Consider the following 14,145-nt stretch of genomic DNA (forward strand, 5'->3'; position numbering starts at 1 on the left):
ACTTGAAGGTATCTACATAAGAGTGACATGACACTGTCATAACTATGACATGACACGGTCATGAACCTGCCATGAACATTATTGTCTTTGTCATGACAAGTTGACATCAAATTTGTTTGGGATGCCCTTATAATGACAACTTGACATTAACCAGGATGACATTACCAGAAGTTGTATTTGTCATAACAAGTTGACATTAACAAGAAATGCACCTCTTTTTGTGTTTATGACAAGTTGACATAATGATTATTATTGTTATGACAAAGGCATCGTCTGGTGATGTCATCCTGGTTAATGTCAAGTTGTCATAATAAGGACATCTCTAACAAACTGAATGTCAACTTGTCATGACAAAGACAACTTCTGGTAATGTCACTTTGATTAATGTCAAGTTGTCATTATAAGGACATCCCAAACAAATTAAATGTCAACTTGTCATGCCAAAGACAACTTCTGGTAATGTCACTTTAATTAATGTCAAGTTGTCATAACCAAGACAACCCAAACAATGTCAACTTGTCATTACAAAAACTGAATGACACTTAATGACAGCAGTCATAAACGTTTATGACATGTACATAATGTTCATGACAAGTTCATGACAGTGTCATGTCATAGTTATGACAGTGTCATGTCACCCTTATGTCAATACCTTCAAGTAAAGTGTAACCTAAAATTGTCCCAATGAGGAGAGATCATATGCAGCCAGCACCTTTTTAGGGCGCTCTGATGCTTTTGTGTGGCGGCTCGGAGCGCTTCTAGTTAAAAATCTCTCACAAAAGCGCTGCCGTTTCCAGCGCCCTGCCAGATAAAAATGCTACATGCTCTCCACTCCCTTAAAAATGCCCACTGAGGTGCCCTTGAGCAAGGCTCCTGCGCTTCATCAACTCCAGGAGCCATGTGTGCAAGTGGCTTCAAAACTGGGGCAGTCGCTGAAGCAAAGTCAGGGATGTGCTCAGCTGACTTTTCCCTGGATAAATAAAAGTTAAAAAAATATATGAAATGATGACCGCCTGTGGGATATAGTTTAGGGCGGAGAGGAGGAGGGATGGACAGAGAAGGAAAGGACGAGGAGTAAGGGTAAGTGTGAGGGACATGTCTGTACAGCAAGCGCAAAGGCAGCCGGCAGGTTTTCACAGTGTCCTTGCTGTGAGGTATATTCTGGAAATGACATTCACTACACTAGCTTGTTAGAGCTGCAACATTTAGTCGATTAATCTGTTCAAACAGTAATTTTTTAAGCAAAAAAGCGCAACATTTGCTGGTGTCGTGCTTCTTAAATGTGGAGTTTGATGCTTTTCTTTGTCATGCATGATAATAAACTGAATAGCTTTGGATTTTTGGACTTCAAATCTCATTTGAAGACGTCACCTTGGATTCTAGGAAATTACACAGAGCATATGTCTTTATATTCTGTCATTTCAATGATGAAACAATTAATCAATTAATCAAGAAAATAATAGAATTCATAATAAAAATAACAATCACTGCAGCCTTCAACCTTATGTGTACCGACACATGTCCACCAATAGATCTCTCCCTGAAACCTCAAACAGTCCTGAAATTACTACACTCTGTGACGTCGGGCCTCAGCTGGCAGCTGATGAGTAAACATGTCACCGTGATCGAGTGCATCAGAGATGCTGAAACTAATCTAATGTGATGACCCTCGCTCCTCCCTCCCCGTCTCTCCTCCCCTTGACCATTTCAGCCCATGAGCACACTTCTCTGTTGTCAAATGTCAATACACTGTAGCTCTGCAGCTAACATTAAAGCGACTGTCTTTGTGTCTTTCAGTCATGGTGACGATATGATTGTAACGCCATTTGCACAGGTGAGCACTTTTGCCCGCTTATTTATCGTTTGTATCGTCTTCATTTTTACATTGTCGTAGACTGATGTATGATTCGTGAGTCCTAACCTATTGTGTGCCCTTTAGGTTCTTGCCAGCTTGAGAACTGTACGAAACAACTTTGGTGCATTAACTAATCTACAGCAAGACAGAGCATCCAATAAGTAAGTTACCAGCTGTATTTTATTTTTTTTTATTTTTTTCCAAACAGAAATCTGTCATAGTGGGTGAAGTGACTGTATTAGAGGCAACAGTGATCAACATGCCAGCATATCACAATATGTGATGACAGTCACTTTATGACTAAGATGTTCTGCTCAGTAAGTGGCAGTGATTTGGAGTCGTTTGTGTCCAGTGCTCACTCACATTCTGGCCTTGCTCGCCCTCTGCTGTTCATAATGAGTACTACAACAACAGTAGCAACAGTGTAAAGCTGCACTCTGCTACAGTGCCCCTTCTACATGTGTAGGAACAAGTGAGGGGAAATGGTGCTTCCATGAGTCATGTAGAGAATTTTAATAAAAATATTTCGAGGTAAATCACTGTTGGAAATGTCTCAGTGTGTGTTTGTTTCCTCCATGACAGGAGATCACCCATGTGTAACCCACCACCCATCACCAAGACCACCTTCACAGGTATGTGGACAGTAAGGGCACCATGGTGGCTTGTGTTGTGTGTGTGAATGTGTTTGTGTGTGTTGTATATGTGTGATTAGATGTGTGGTCTAGGAATCAGGATTAGATTTGGCCATAGACACACACACCTTTTTCTATAGTGAACATCCTTTTTAGTGAAAAACAATCATATAAAGCCAGGGTTTTTAAGTGTTTGCAATGGCATCATATATTTTGATATGAAATATGCCAATTCTTCATTTAAATTGGTTGCATTCTTTGAAGTTGGTGCACATGCAACCTGTTTTTGCAGAGTGTCTTTTATTGATGGTTGCCCTGCAGTCTCTTTGGATGCTGCTGGAGACAGAATTCACCATGATCTTATATCTTATGAACTTATTGTGAGTGTTTGTAATCGCAATCCATGCTAATGTCGCATATCATCCCATCCCCAGAGGTAACACTTAGCTATTTAGCAGATATAAGCAGTATATAAACATCCAATAAATGGTTTGCAACACACTGTAACGTAGTTGTGAGCATATATACATGTTTGGTAATGTATTAAACTGTTGTTATTATATACTTTTACCTCTTTTTTAATTAATTTTTTGTTTATATGGTGGTCTTTTGTGAATTTTATTTCCGTTAAAGGTGCGATACAAAGTACATTTAATATGTATTACATCTATTTGTCAACAACTATGATATAATATGTCATCAAAGGACAAATACTGTGCATTAATACACTCTTACAAATGTTCTCCTCTGCTCACAATGACATTGCCGTGTGTTGTAAACCATTTATCTCATGTGTATGCACTGCTTGTACAGTAAATGCTAAATAGTGGACTTAAAGGATATATACTTTTATTTACCCCTGTGGTTTGCAGCTTAAACACAAAACACAACACATACCAGTAACATAAAGGTCACCAATAGACAAACAAAAGTCATCAACAGGCATACTCATAGACATAACACACATACTCGTACATATACCTACACACATACACACACAAGAGGAATAGTTTTGGTGGTAATATGCACCCTTTTATTTAAAACTGGAGGCTGGATAGATTAAAGCTGATACAAAGGATGCTGGTGGTGTGTAAGTGATGTTTTTGCCTGTTGTAAGATATCAGCATGGTGGTGATGAGGGGCTGGCAGACAGATCCATGCGTGCAGGCAGCCAAAGAACATGAACATAAAATCTAACATGTTCAGAATACAAATATGGACAACGTATTTTGCGGGTGATTGGTTTACTTTAGCAAAGCAATGGCCAAGTGAAAAAAGAACAAATATTTCCCTGTCAGTAGCTGTTCTGCTATTTTCTATCAAGTTTGGATTGGTGTGGCTTTTTTTTTCTATAGCCAAGATGTTAGCAGACATTTCTGAAAAGCTAATAACAGTTACAGAAGTTTGGCAAGACAGTTGGTCAGTTATGAACCGATGCTCGGTGTCTGCTGTCCGTTGCAAGTTGTCACATCCATCCTGTGCATATCAGGGCTGCAGCTAACAGTTATTTCCGGTGTCGAGTAATCTTTTGAATATTTTCTCAATTAATTGATTAAATTTTGGTCTAAAAATGTCAATCTGTGTTTCCCAAAGCCCAAGATGATGTCCTCAAATGTCTTGTTTTGTCCACAACCCAAATATATTCAGTTTACTGTCATAGAGGAATAAAGAAACCAGAAAATATTAACATTTTATGAAGCTGAAACCAGAGTATTTTTACGGGTTTTTCTTTAAATTACTCATACCAATTTATCACTTGTCAGATTAGTTTAGGAGTAATTTAATAGCTGACAACTTCTTTAAAGTAATCATTGCAGCTCCAATGCATATCATTACAGACATTTAATGAACCCCACATATATTCCAGGAAGTAGTTTTGTAGCGGATGTAAACTATGGTGTTGGTGACCCTCACTTCATGTTTGAACCAACTTTGTTTGGCTTTTTCTTGAATTATTATTCCAGTTTTCTTCATAGAAAGCTTCATGTTCAATGGCAAACCACTTTCTTTGCCCCATATCACCTCTGTATGTGTGTTAGGATAGCTAAGGAAGAAGTTTTAGTTCATACAATACAGACACCAGTTCAGTGCCTTGAGACCTCCAACACTTCATTCATAACCACAGACATATTAATACCTCAATAATGGATTGTCCATCCATATATCTAAAGTCATACCTGACTTGAATAGTCTGATGTGCTGTAACCAGTAGACAGATAGCGTCTGCTGCAAAGCCCGTCTGGCCTACTTTGAGAGTTTTTGTTGTGAGGAGGACATGGCACAGATGGTCTTAGATGGCGAGAATAGACTTGTCCTTGACAGTCACTTTGCTTTTTAGCAGTATCAAAGTATCAATGGCTGTAACCTGGCTGGTGTTTGCAGGAGAGACCATATAACCTCCAGCATTAATAAATAATTTCACTGTGTTTTGTTTGGTGAAATTATCCCTGAGGCATGTGTGCAGACACTCATAGTATCACACACATTTGTGCGTGTTGTAAAGAAGGTAAAACATTAATTTTATTAATATTGTTTTTTTAAAGTGTTTAAAAAAGTTCTTTCTTCTTCCACATATGACAGAGATCCATGCACACATTCCTTCCAATAACCCGATACATAACCTGCGTATATATGAGGAACTGGTGACATTGGGCTATATTTAGAACACAATCATACTGGTGCACAGCCATTATGGGCCCTGCCATAAACTGGTGACAGCTGTGAGTCATGAGCGTGATTGTTAGAGAGTATTGACTACTTGTAATGCAAAGGCTCGCTGAGGCGGCGACTAAGTCATCCTGCAGATAAGCACAATAAAGGAGGAATAATTAACGGAAACTCAGTAAATCAGTTTGGGATAGGATACGAGTGATGAAAGAAGGATTATATTTAGACTTCTTTAATTTCCTATCTATCCACATCCGACTGCCGTCCTCTACTACATGTCATTTTTCCGTTATGGACTTACTGTTCAGAAACAGAAGATTTTATTTAGAGTTGTCAAGGGTTTGAAAAAACATTTTGGTAGGTCTGGGACCTTTAACCTGTTGTGGATGAGAGTAGATGCTGGTTAAAGCTAATGAGAGACCAAACAGTGGTAGGGGTGCAGGATAATATCAGTATGTCATTGGTATCTGCAGATAAAGGCTTTACAGTGAAATATCACAACACAGCCAACACAGCAACAACTCTTACTTTTTGCATATGACAAGCTTTTTTTTTAATTTTTTTATCGTGACTTTGATTAGTCGCAATAGGTTAAGTTTGCTCTGGTTGCGGGGGCGTCGGTGGCTTAGTGGTAGAGCAGGCGCCCCATGTACAAGGCTGTCGCCGCAGCGGTCCGGGTTCGACTCCAGCCTGTGGCCCTTTGCTGCATGTCACTCCCTCTCTCTCTCCCCCTTTCACACTAGTCTGTCTTATCAATTAAAGGCTTAAAAATGCCCAAAAAAAATATCTTAAAAAAAAAAAAGTTTGCTCTGGTTGTGGCTATTGCGGAGATTGTCTCAGGGAGAGAATCATCCAAGCCTATTAAATTAGAATTAATTTTACATAAAAATAAATTTGCCATGTTTTACATGTAACCTAAGTTGAGGTAGTTTTCTTATTTTGCCCAGTGAGTGTGTACATTTTGAAAAGCATTGTATTTTATGTCAGCATCTGCCAGTGGGTAGATGAATTTATGCCAAAAAGAACGTATTTATTTATTGATTTGGATCCCTATTAGTCACTACCAACACAGCAACAACTTTTACTGGGGTCCACGCAAGCAAACATAACATCATAGTGTAAAACAAATAATTGAAAATCCAAGGGGAAAAGAAACAAAATACAACAAGAAAACAGGAAAACTACAAAACAATAGTCAAAAAAACACACAGAAAAAACAATAAATTAACCACAATAAACTACTAATGACAATAATTACAACAATGACAACAAATATCCTCACTGTTTTAAAATTTCCAGAAAAAAATAAACAAAAATAAATAAATAATTTTACAGCTCATAGGTAAGAGTTGGTATAATAATATTTTAATTCAACTGCAGTTAGGAGGAAAGAAATGAGTGCATTGATCAGCTGACAATCGGACAAAATTGTTGAAAAATATTGGCATATCAGATGTTGGCAAAAATCCAATATCATGCAACACTAGTATGTGTAATATTATTTTAATATTTTACATCCCATACACTCGATCCAAAATGTTCTTGGAGTTTTTTTCGAAACATTTTTATTGTGGGTATAAAGTTAATAATATGAGTGAGGATATGACTCTAAACTTCTCTACCTTTCCTTTTCTCCTTGAAATTGCATCTTGTACTTTATATGGAAACAACAGGGCTTGAGTTACTCTATCAGGTCTCAAATAAATATTCTATTTTATGTAAATGGGTCAGACCTTTCAATGGATCAGGTTTTAAAGACATGGAGCAGAGTGGAGGTACTAAATATGATTTTTTTTTTTTTTTCACTTAGATCAATATTAAAACATTTTTTATGACGCTGACATGTCAGTTACAACAGCATAAAGAAATAGTAAAATAGTTGAAAAATTTAGAGCGAATGAAACAAAAGCTGCTTGGGTAAATGCACATTTTTACAGCCTTAAGGATTAGTGTATTTATTGATTATTATTCCAGTCCAGTGTCGTCTTTTTGAGTCTTGTGTAGAGTTCATTTTTCCCATTTTATTTCTAGTTGTGCTTCTTCAACAGTTGATCAAAAAAACTGTGAGTATGAGGAATGAATCAGAGTGAAAGTAATCATCATTAAATGGAATTAAAAGAGGGAAAAATCATTGTACTGGCCAGTGACACGTGGTACAGTGCAGTCTGTTGGAACCCATTTATTTTGTAACTGACACATGATACTGTCTTAAAATGTAAGCCGCTAAACAACAAGCATTTGGTCTGATGTATAACAAAGTGACAACATATATGAATAATCCAAACAAGTGAAATCACATCAGCATTATTTCCCATAAGTTCAGTCTCCCCTCTCCTGCTGTCTCCTCATCTCTGCATTTTTTGTCCTCCTCCTCCTCCTCTCTCATCTTCTCCCTCTCACAGTCCGACTTCACCATCGAGCTGTTCCGGTACATAGTTTGGCTGCAGCCCTGCGTCTGTGCAGCAGAGTGGCCTCTCCGAGCGCCAGTGTCTGATGTCGCACTAAGCATGAGAAGAATGTCATTGACGTCAGTGCAGTTGCTGTCAGAAAGAGTAGCACCCCAGCCACTGACACCACACCAGGGAGAGAGACAGCGAGAGAGGGGTGGGGGGGGGGGGGGGGGAGACAGAGAGAGAAAGAAAGAGGAGAGAGACAGAAAGGAGACAAAAGAGGGGAGGAGGAAGGATGTTCAGAGATCAGCGGAGGAAACGAGGAGTGTGGGAGAGGAAGGGGACTGATGGAAGAAGGGAGGGAGAAATGTGTCAAAGACAATGGAGCAGGAGAGGGGGGATATTGTTGAGAATAGGAGGTGTCAGAAAAGGTTTAAGGATGGTCGGTCGGTCCTGGTGTGCATGTTCCCAAACATACAATATAATATTATGATGCACTGGAGCCCAAGGAGCTAAAAACTGCACATGCAACCCAGAGCTCTAACTTTGCATCATTTACTTTGAGAATAAAATGTCCCAGAATGAATGATAAGTGGGCAAAGCAGCATTTTTATAATTTAAGCCTAAAGAACGGCAGTATTTTCCCAAAGGCTTTAACAGGGTCTAAATGTATAGCCTCTATATTTTAATCTGCTTCTGTTTTCTCCATCTGTGTAATTGAATTACAGCTAAAGTGACCCCCCTCCCAGATCACAGATCACATAGCATTAAAAGCCTGTGCTTTCCCAAATTAGTCAAGGCATCAATATTAATTGGCTTCTGACAAGGTGACATTTTCTGTTAACATAGGCTGACTTTGAGAAGGGGCATGTCTTCAATTCCAAATGAAAAAACCAAAGAGAGACATTGATGCAGGGATGTGACACTAACCATCTTTACCATAGTCTCAGTCATCTATTTGTTTACCTCTGTTTTGGTGTATCTGTATGCTGAGCACATATCAGCATGCAAGCACACACACACAGTATAGGGAGCTCCCAGCTCTGGCTCCACTCCTCCGATGCTCCACTCCATCTCTTGTCCTCCTCCCTTCCCCATCCACAGTGCAGTCCTCTCAGGCTTTAGGTACAGCTTGGGGAGAGCAGCACGTTTGGCTACCAGGGACGCCGAAGCAACAGCAGCCCACCCCCTATACACACAGCATCTATAGGAAACACTACCCAGCACACACACAGCACCGGATTACACCATTTGCTTCCCGGACACCATGGATATTTTCATTGGCAGAGGGGCTAAGGAGACAAAATCATGATGTGTTATGGTTAGCATTTCGTCTGGTGTGAGTGTGTGTGTGTGAGTGTGGATGCATGTGTGTGTCTGTGTGCGTCCGTGTGTGTGTGTGTGTGTGTGTGTGTGTGTGTGTGTGTTTGAGATGTCTCTGTATTTGTTAACCATGTCAGGATGCTCTGAACAATCTTGCTCCTTGCTGGACAGTGCTGACATGGATGTTGCCTGGTTGTGAGCCTCTCACTGGATTCTCTTTTCCCACCATCCCTGTCTTCCCTCCATCCCTCCTATGGCAGACATGGGCCTGCTAAGCAAACTGCTGTTCATCCTGCTACATGACTGGAATTACATACTCTCTTATGAATGATAGCGTAAAGCTCACACACCTAGATCGCTGACTGTGATATGTGTGCTGTGTATGGGAGGCAGTGAATGAGTCTGTCTGTGTGAGATTGCTGTTACCTCTGTATTCTCTGCTGTGATTTTCCTACTGTTAACATTCATCTGGACACCCAGAACTGACTCAGGGTGGCCGTTAGCCATCCATCACCTGCAAGTATACTCCCTGGGATTGTATCTGACTTTCTTTTTAAAAGGAGGAATCCAGGATTCGAACTGTAGGACGTCACCGGAGGTTTCTTTTCTCCGAGGGGAAACAGTGAGCGTTTGCTGCAGCTGACCTGTGACTGCTCATCTGTAGGTTAGGATACAGGAAAACTCCCAGACCCGCACAGCTGGCTCACCTGTCCAGTATGAAGAGTCACCCATGTGTCTACTCGGGGTATCCCAGCTTAGCTGTATGTGGGGTGGGAGACCCCGGGCCTGGACCGTCCACTAGCCCTCTGAAGCGGGCCCTTACTGACCCCTTGCCCTCCTGTCTTGCCCCTGCAGAGGAGGCCTACCAGAAACTGGCCACTGAGACCCTGGAGGAGCTGGACTGGTGTCTGGACCAGCTGGAGACGCTGCAGACGAGACACTCGGTCAGCGAGATGGCCTCTAACAAGGTAAGAAGAACAAAAGTTCACACTAACTACCATATCTGTTGGATGTGTTAATATATATATACATGCTGCTGCTTTTTTTTGGCCAGACCCTAATTTCCCAATTGTGTGAATACACTTCTGGTGTTATTTAGTGAAACATATAGACGCTGCTACCCAGGATTCACTGTTGTGGCTGATATGGACAGGATAAGTTCTTTAACTTTGGTTTGATGGTGTGATTTCATATTTTTATGTAGGTATGATGCATCTTAGTTTTATTTTTATGAGCAATTCAAAAGCACAACCACTCAAAGGAGTATCGTGACACAAAAATGCATGACTAGAAACACTTATTTCCAAAGTGGTCCTCGATGGAAATAACGAAAAATACATAGACACACACAATTGTAAACAAGAAAATAACATAAGCACACTAGTTCAGATTCCCTCACTCAGAGGTAAACCTTCAACCTTTCCCACAAATCCTCCTTAAATTTTGTCTTCAAAATCACCTTTGTTTGGCAGTTTTGTAGTGTATACTGATCTTCACTCAAGGTTACACTATTATAAACTGTACTGTATGTGATATATGTATAATTTTTGTTAAAAGGTGACAGAATTAGTGTGTGGTTGCTATGAATATCTGACTCTTGAAGTGGCTGCAAACAGCGTTGCGTTCACAGTTTGTAAGGCAGGTCTTCTGCCTGTAGATTTCTCAGGAATACAGAACTTAAGCAGACTTTGTTACCCATCCACACCGAATGCTACATTTCTATTAGTGCTGTCACGATACTGCGATTTCTGACTTTGATATAATACCTTGAAAAATATCGATATTCAAAACGATGGGAAAAAATTGATATAAAGGGCATGAAATTATTTTTTTTTATTAAAAGATAAATTTAAAATCCCTGTATTTCCATGGACTTTTAAGGTCAGGGCAGGAACGCAGGGATGTTTGTTAAGACAAGAAAAAATGGAAGAAAAAGTACTGTATTTCTGTATGACTTCCAATTATTTTTCAATAAAGAACATCATTTAAAAAATGATAAATATAAAATGGCTCTAAGATGACAACTATAACATTTTCTTTTCTTGTAAACATTAACAATAAGAGAGAGAAAGAAAGCCCAGCTGGTACTAATGAATATTGAAACTGTTTTAAATGTTTAGAAACGATATGTATCGATAAATCAGTATTTTTGACAACACTAAAATCCATACATGAATGACGAAATATGAAATTACAATGACATCTTTGTACAGTTCTCTCGATGGTCATTAAACAGCAGTTACATGGTGCTGATTGCTCAATGACAGGCCGAGCTGATGTGCAGTACAACTTTATGGTAAATACCAGGAGCGGATAGATTCAGTACTTTATAGGTTGTTGATTTTATTCATTTTAAGGGGTCTTTCTTAATATCATATTGAATTGACTTTACCTCCTCAGCGTCACCTGCTCCTTCCATCAAAACCTTTTTCCTGTTCATTTGTCAAGGTTTTATGATGGTTACAGTTTGAGTCTGGGGAGTCAGTCACGTTCAGTTGTCATATGAGCTGTTCATATGATGTGCTTTGATGCATTTTCAGCCATCAAAATATACGTCTGACCGGTTGTGTTATATTGTCTACAGTATGTGTGTTAGTGATAGCATCGTCATGCAGTCAGGGAGTTGTGCTGTGAGCATGCTCAGTCACCTCCACTGTGTGTATATATGCTTGTGTGTGTGTGTGTGTGTGTGTGGAGGGAGGCTGCTGTGCCGCTCTGAATGCTGATCAGCTCTGGGCTCTGGTGATGTCACACACCGTGATGTCACACAAGGGGGGGATGTACCAAGAGGAGAAGCAGGGAGGACGGACAAACAAAGGAATTACACAAAACGTGCACACGCTCGCCGCTGATGTTACCGCGGTCACACGCACGACCGGGGGACGTCTACCTCATTTAAAAGTGAAAAGATTAAAAAGAAAGAAGAAGAAGGAGATAAAAAAACCTGTAACATGCACTGTCTCACCATTGCTCACCAGCACAGCTATCCCTGGTTGTCATGGCAACAGCCACAGGCCCAACCAGCCTGCTATCTCACTCTAGCAACACATCATAGGTAATACAGTCACTACATCTCCCACACATAGCCTTTACTTTGTGTCTGTATCCTGCAGACTTTCATTTATCAACACTCAACATACGCCGCAATTCATCAATGAAGGAAAGTCTGACTACAGAACAATGAAATGGAATTCCCATGATGCAAATTAAATCAAATTACAGCTAAATCTGCACCTTATTCCCTCTAAATGTGATTTCCAGTGACCTCATTGTAAGAAATCACCACTCATACTAGTCTCCTTTGTTCACTATAGTGTCACATTATATAGTTGCTCTAGTTTTGCATTTGCTCTGTGGAAGCAGCACTGCTCTGTCTGCTTTCAACATCACCCAGTAATGACCCCAATCAGATCCTGACATAACCTGGGAAATGAATGCATGTCATCTCTGATTATCAGCCATCTCAGAGTTACTCCATTAAGCCCAGAGACCTCTGTAGCAGTAGGTCAAACAAGGTGACATACTGTACCTGTTTGCCCTAAAGGATCTCACACCAGGGAGACATGGCTGTAGCAGCATACAAGCACACACTTCTGTGTAATACACTTACATAGACATCTAGTACAGTTCATGCTAACTCACATAATGTTTGAGTTGGCCGAGCAGGGCATTGGTGTTTTATCTTGTGGTTTTAGTTTAGATGCTCCTGCAGTTACATTTACACCCTTTGTGTGGGTGTGGGTGTTTCTAGAATCAGCACCTGGTCTTCCTCTGGCTCTGCTTCAGGAGCATTGTGTGGTGGTCAAGTGTGTCACATCATGGTTTGATCATTTCACAAGGTAGCATTGTACAGTAGAACAAAGCAGATACTCTTGACTAACAGCTTGGACCCACTTTGGGGTAGAAAGAGTAGTTTCTAGAGAAGATAAGATCTCTTGGAGAACATTTTCTCAGTGTTTTGGTGTTGTGTCATGATCTAGATTGTAATCAGCGTTTGTTGAACCTTGGCTCTGGCATCCAGCAGTGTCAGGTCAAATATAGATCACATCATTAATGACTGATTCTTGTTGCACGAGGCAGGATGCAATAGTTGAACTGGAATCTGGATTACTTTCTGTGGGAAGTGCCAGTTTTCATTTTACTTAACCCTTCCTGAAAGTTTGGCACTGCTATCTCTGCAACTGTATTTGAAGGGGGGTAAAGGGTTGCCTAATATGGCCAGACCAAATCGGAAATGTGAATTAGTCTGGTCTGCTATTTTTCTTAATTCCAAGAAGCATTATCAATGGCTATCAGCCAAAATGCTTTTGGAGCCAGTTGGATAGACCTACTGTCAGTCAGAGCAGTGAAACGTGATGTAGCCCTGAGCAATGGACAAACAGAGATGAGCTGGTGTAGCATCAATATGTCTATGAACGAGAGTTGCCGCTTTTGCCACTAGAATTTGAAAATAGTACTTCAACAGAAAGTTCCACGTCAGCTGTGGCCATGTTGGTTGTTTTCAAAAATGTATGATAGACACTGGTGTCAAGGAAAGTGTCAACAAACTTTGAAAGAGATTCTCAATAGCAGCATCCTGTGAGGTAAATGGACCTTAGAAATATAAATGTCTGGCCTTTTAGAGTGGCATTTGCACCTAAAATCATACGAGAGGTCTTTCAGTCAATATTGATCCTCGACCTCAGGCCATCTTCAGGGTTGAGGTAGCGTCTAGGTGGACACTTGCAGTTTCTACACCCAACATGTGCCTGGATCCCCCTTCTGGCCACTACATGTAGTACAACCTGGCTAAAACCTTAATGCAGGAGATTCGATTCAGATTCATTGAATATATTTGTTTCTCCCTTTGTTGATGGTGCAGATCGAACTTAGATTCTGCTTCATTTGGTCAACTCTTAAGGACATGCACTGACTGATGTGTGTTGTGTCCACTGGTGAGTCATCCAGGACATCCACCATCAATACTTGTTCATTTCAGGTACAAAAGCCTGCTTGATACACCTGCCTTGGCAAGTTGTTTTCCTGGCTAAACACAATGTTGAACTTAAACACACCCCAGGTTTGAGAAGATCCCAAATTGGACAATCTGCTTTTCAAGGATGAAAAGAGATATCAGCAGCTCATGATCAGTATAGATAATTCATAGACCCCCATACATATCTCTGGCGTTTTACTGTACTTTAATATGTACTGCTATGACCTCAAAAGTTAGATTTACTTCAGCCAGGAGACGTCTCTGAATTGGGTCATCACTCTGTTAGTAACTTGTTAGTGCAGG

At 40.3% G+C, this 14,145-nt stretch overlaps 1 protein-coding gene across 7 annotated transcripts in view; it reads left to right on the plus strand.

Annotated features, from left to right (window-relative positions):
• The window catches only part of pde4d (phosphodiesterase 4D, cAMP-specific), a 264,066-nt gene that overhangs the window by 229,110 nt on the left and 20,811 nt on the right, over positions 1-14,145 (plus strand). For all 7 annotated transcript variants that reach the window (XM_033619971.2, XM_033619972.2, XM_033619970.2 and 4 more), the window contains 4 exons: positions 1,798-1,834; positions 1,940-2,016; positions 2,438-2,487; positions 9,723-9,835. In XM_033619971.2, coding sequence (XP_033475862.1) covers positions 1,798-1,834; positions 1,940-2,016; positions 2,438-2,487; positions 9,723-9,835 — 277 coding nt within the window. The remainder of the gene's footprint in view (positions 1-1,797; positions 1,835-1,939; positions 2,017-2,437; positions 2,488-9,722; positions 9,836-14,145) is intronic.

The sequence above is a fragment of the Epinephelus lanceolatus genome, chromosome 9 (genome assembly GCF_041903045.1).
Source record: "Epinephelus lanceolatus isolate andai-2023 chromosome 9, ASM4190304v1, whole genome shotgun sequence".
Classification (NCBI taxonomy): domain Eukaryota; kingdom Metazoa; phylum Chordata; class Actinopteri; order Perciformes; family Serranidae; genus Epinephelus; species Epinephelus lanceolatus.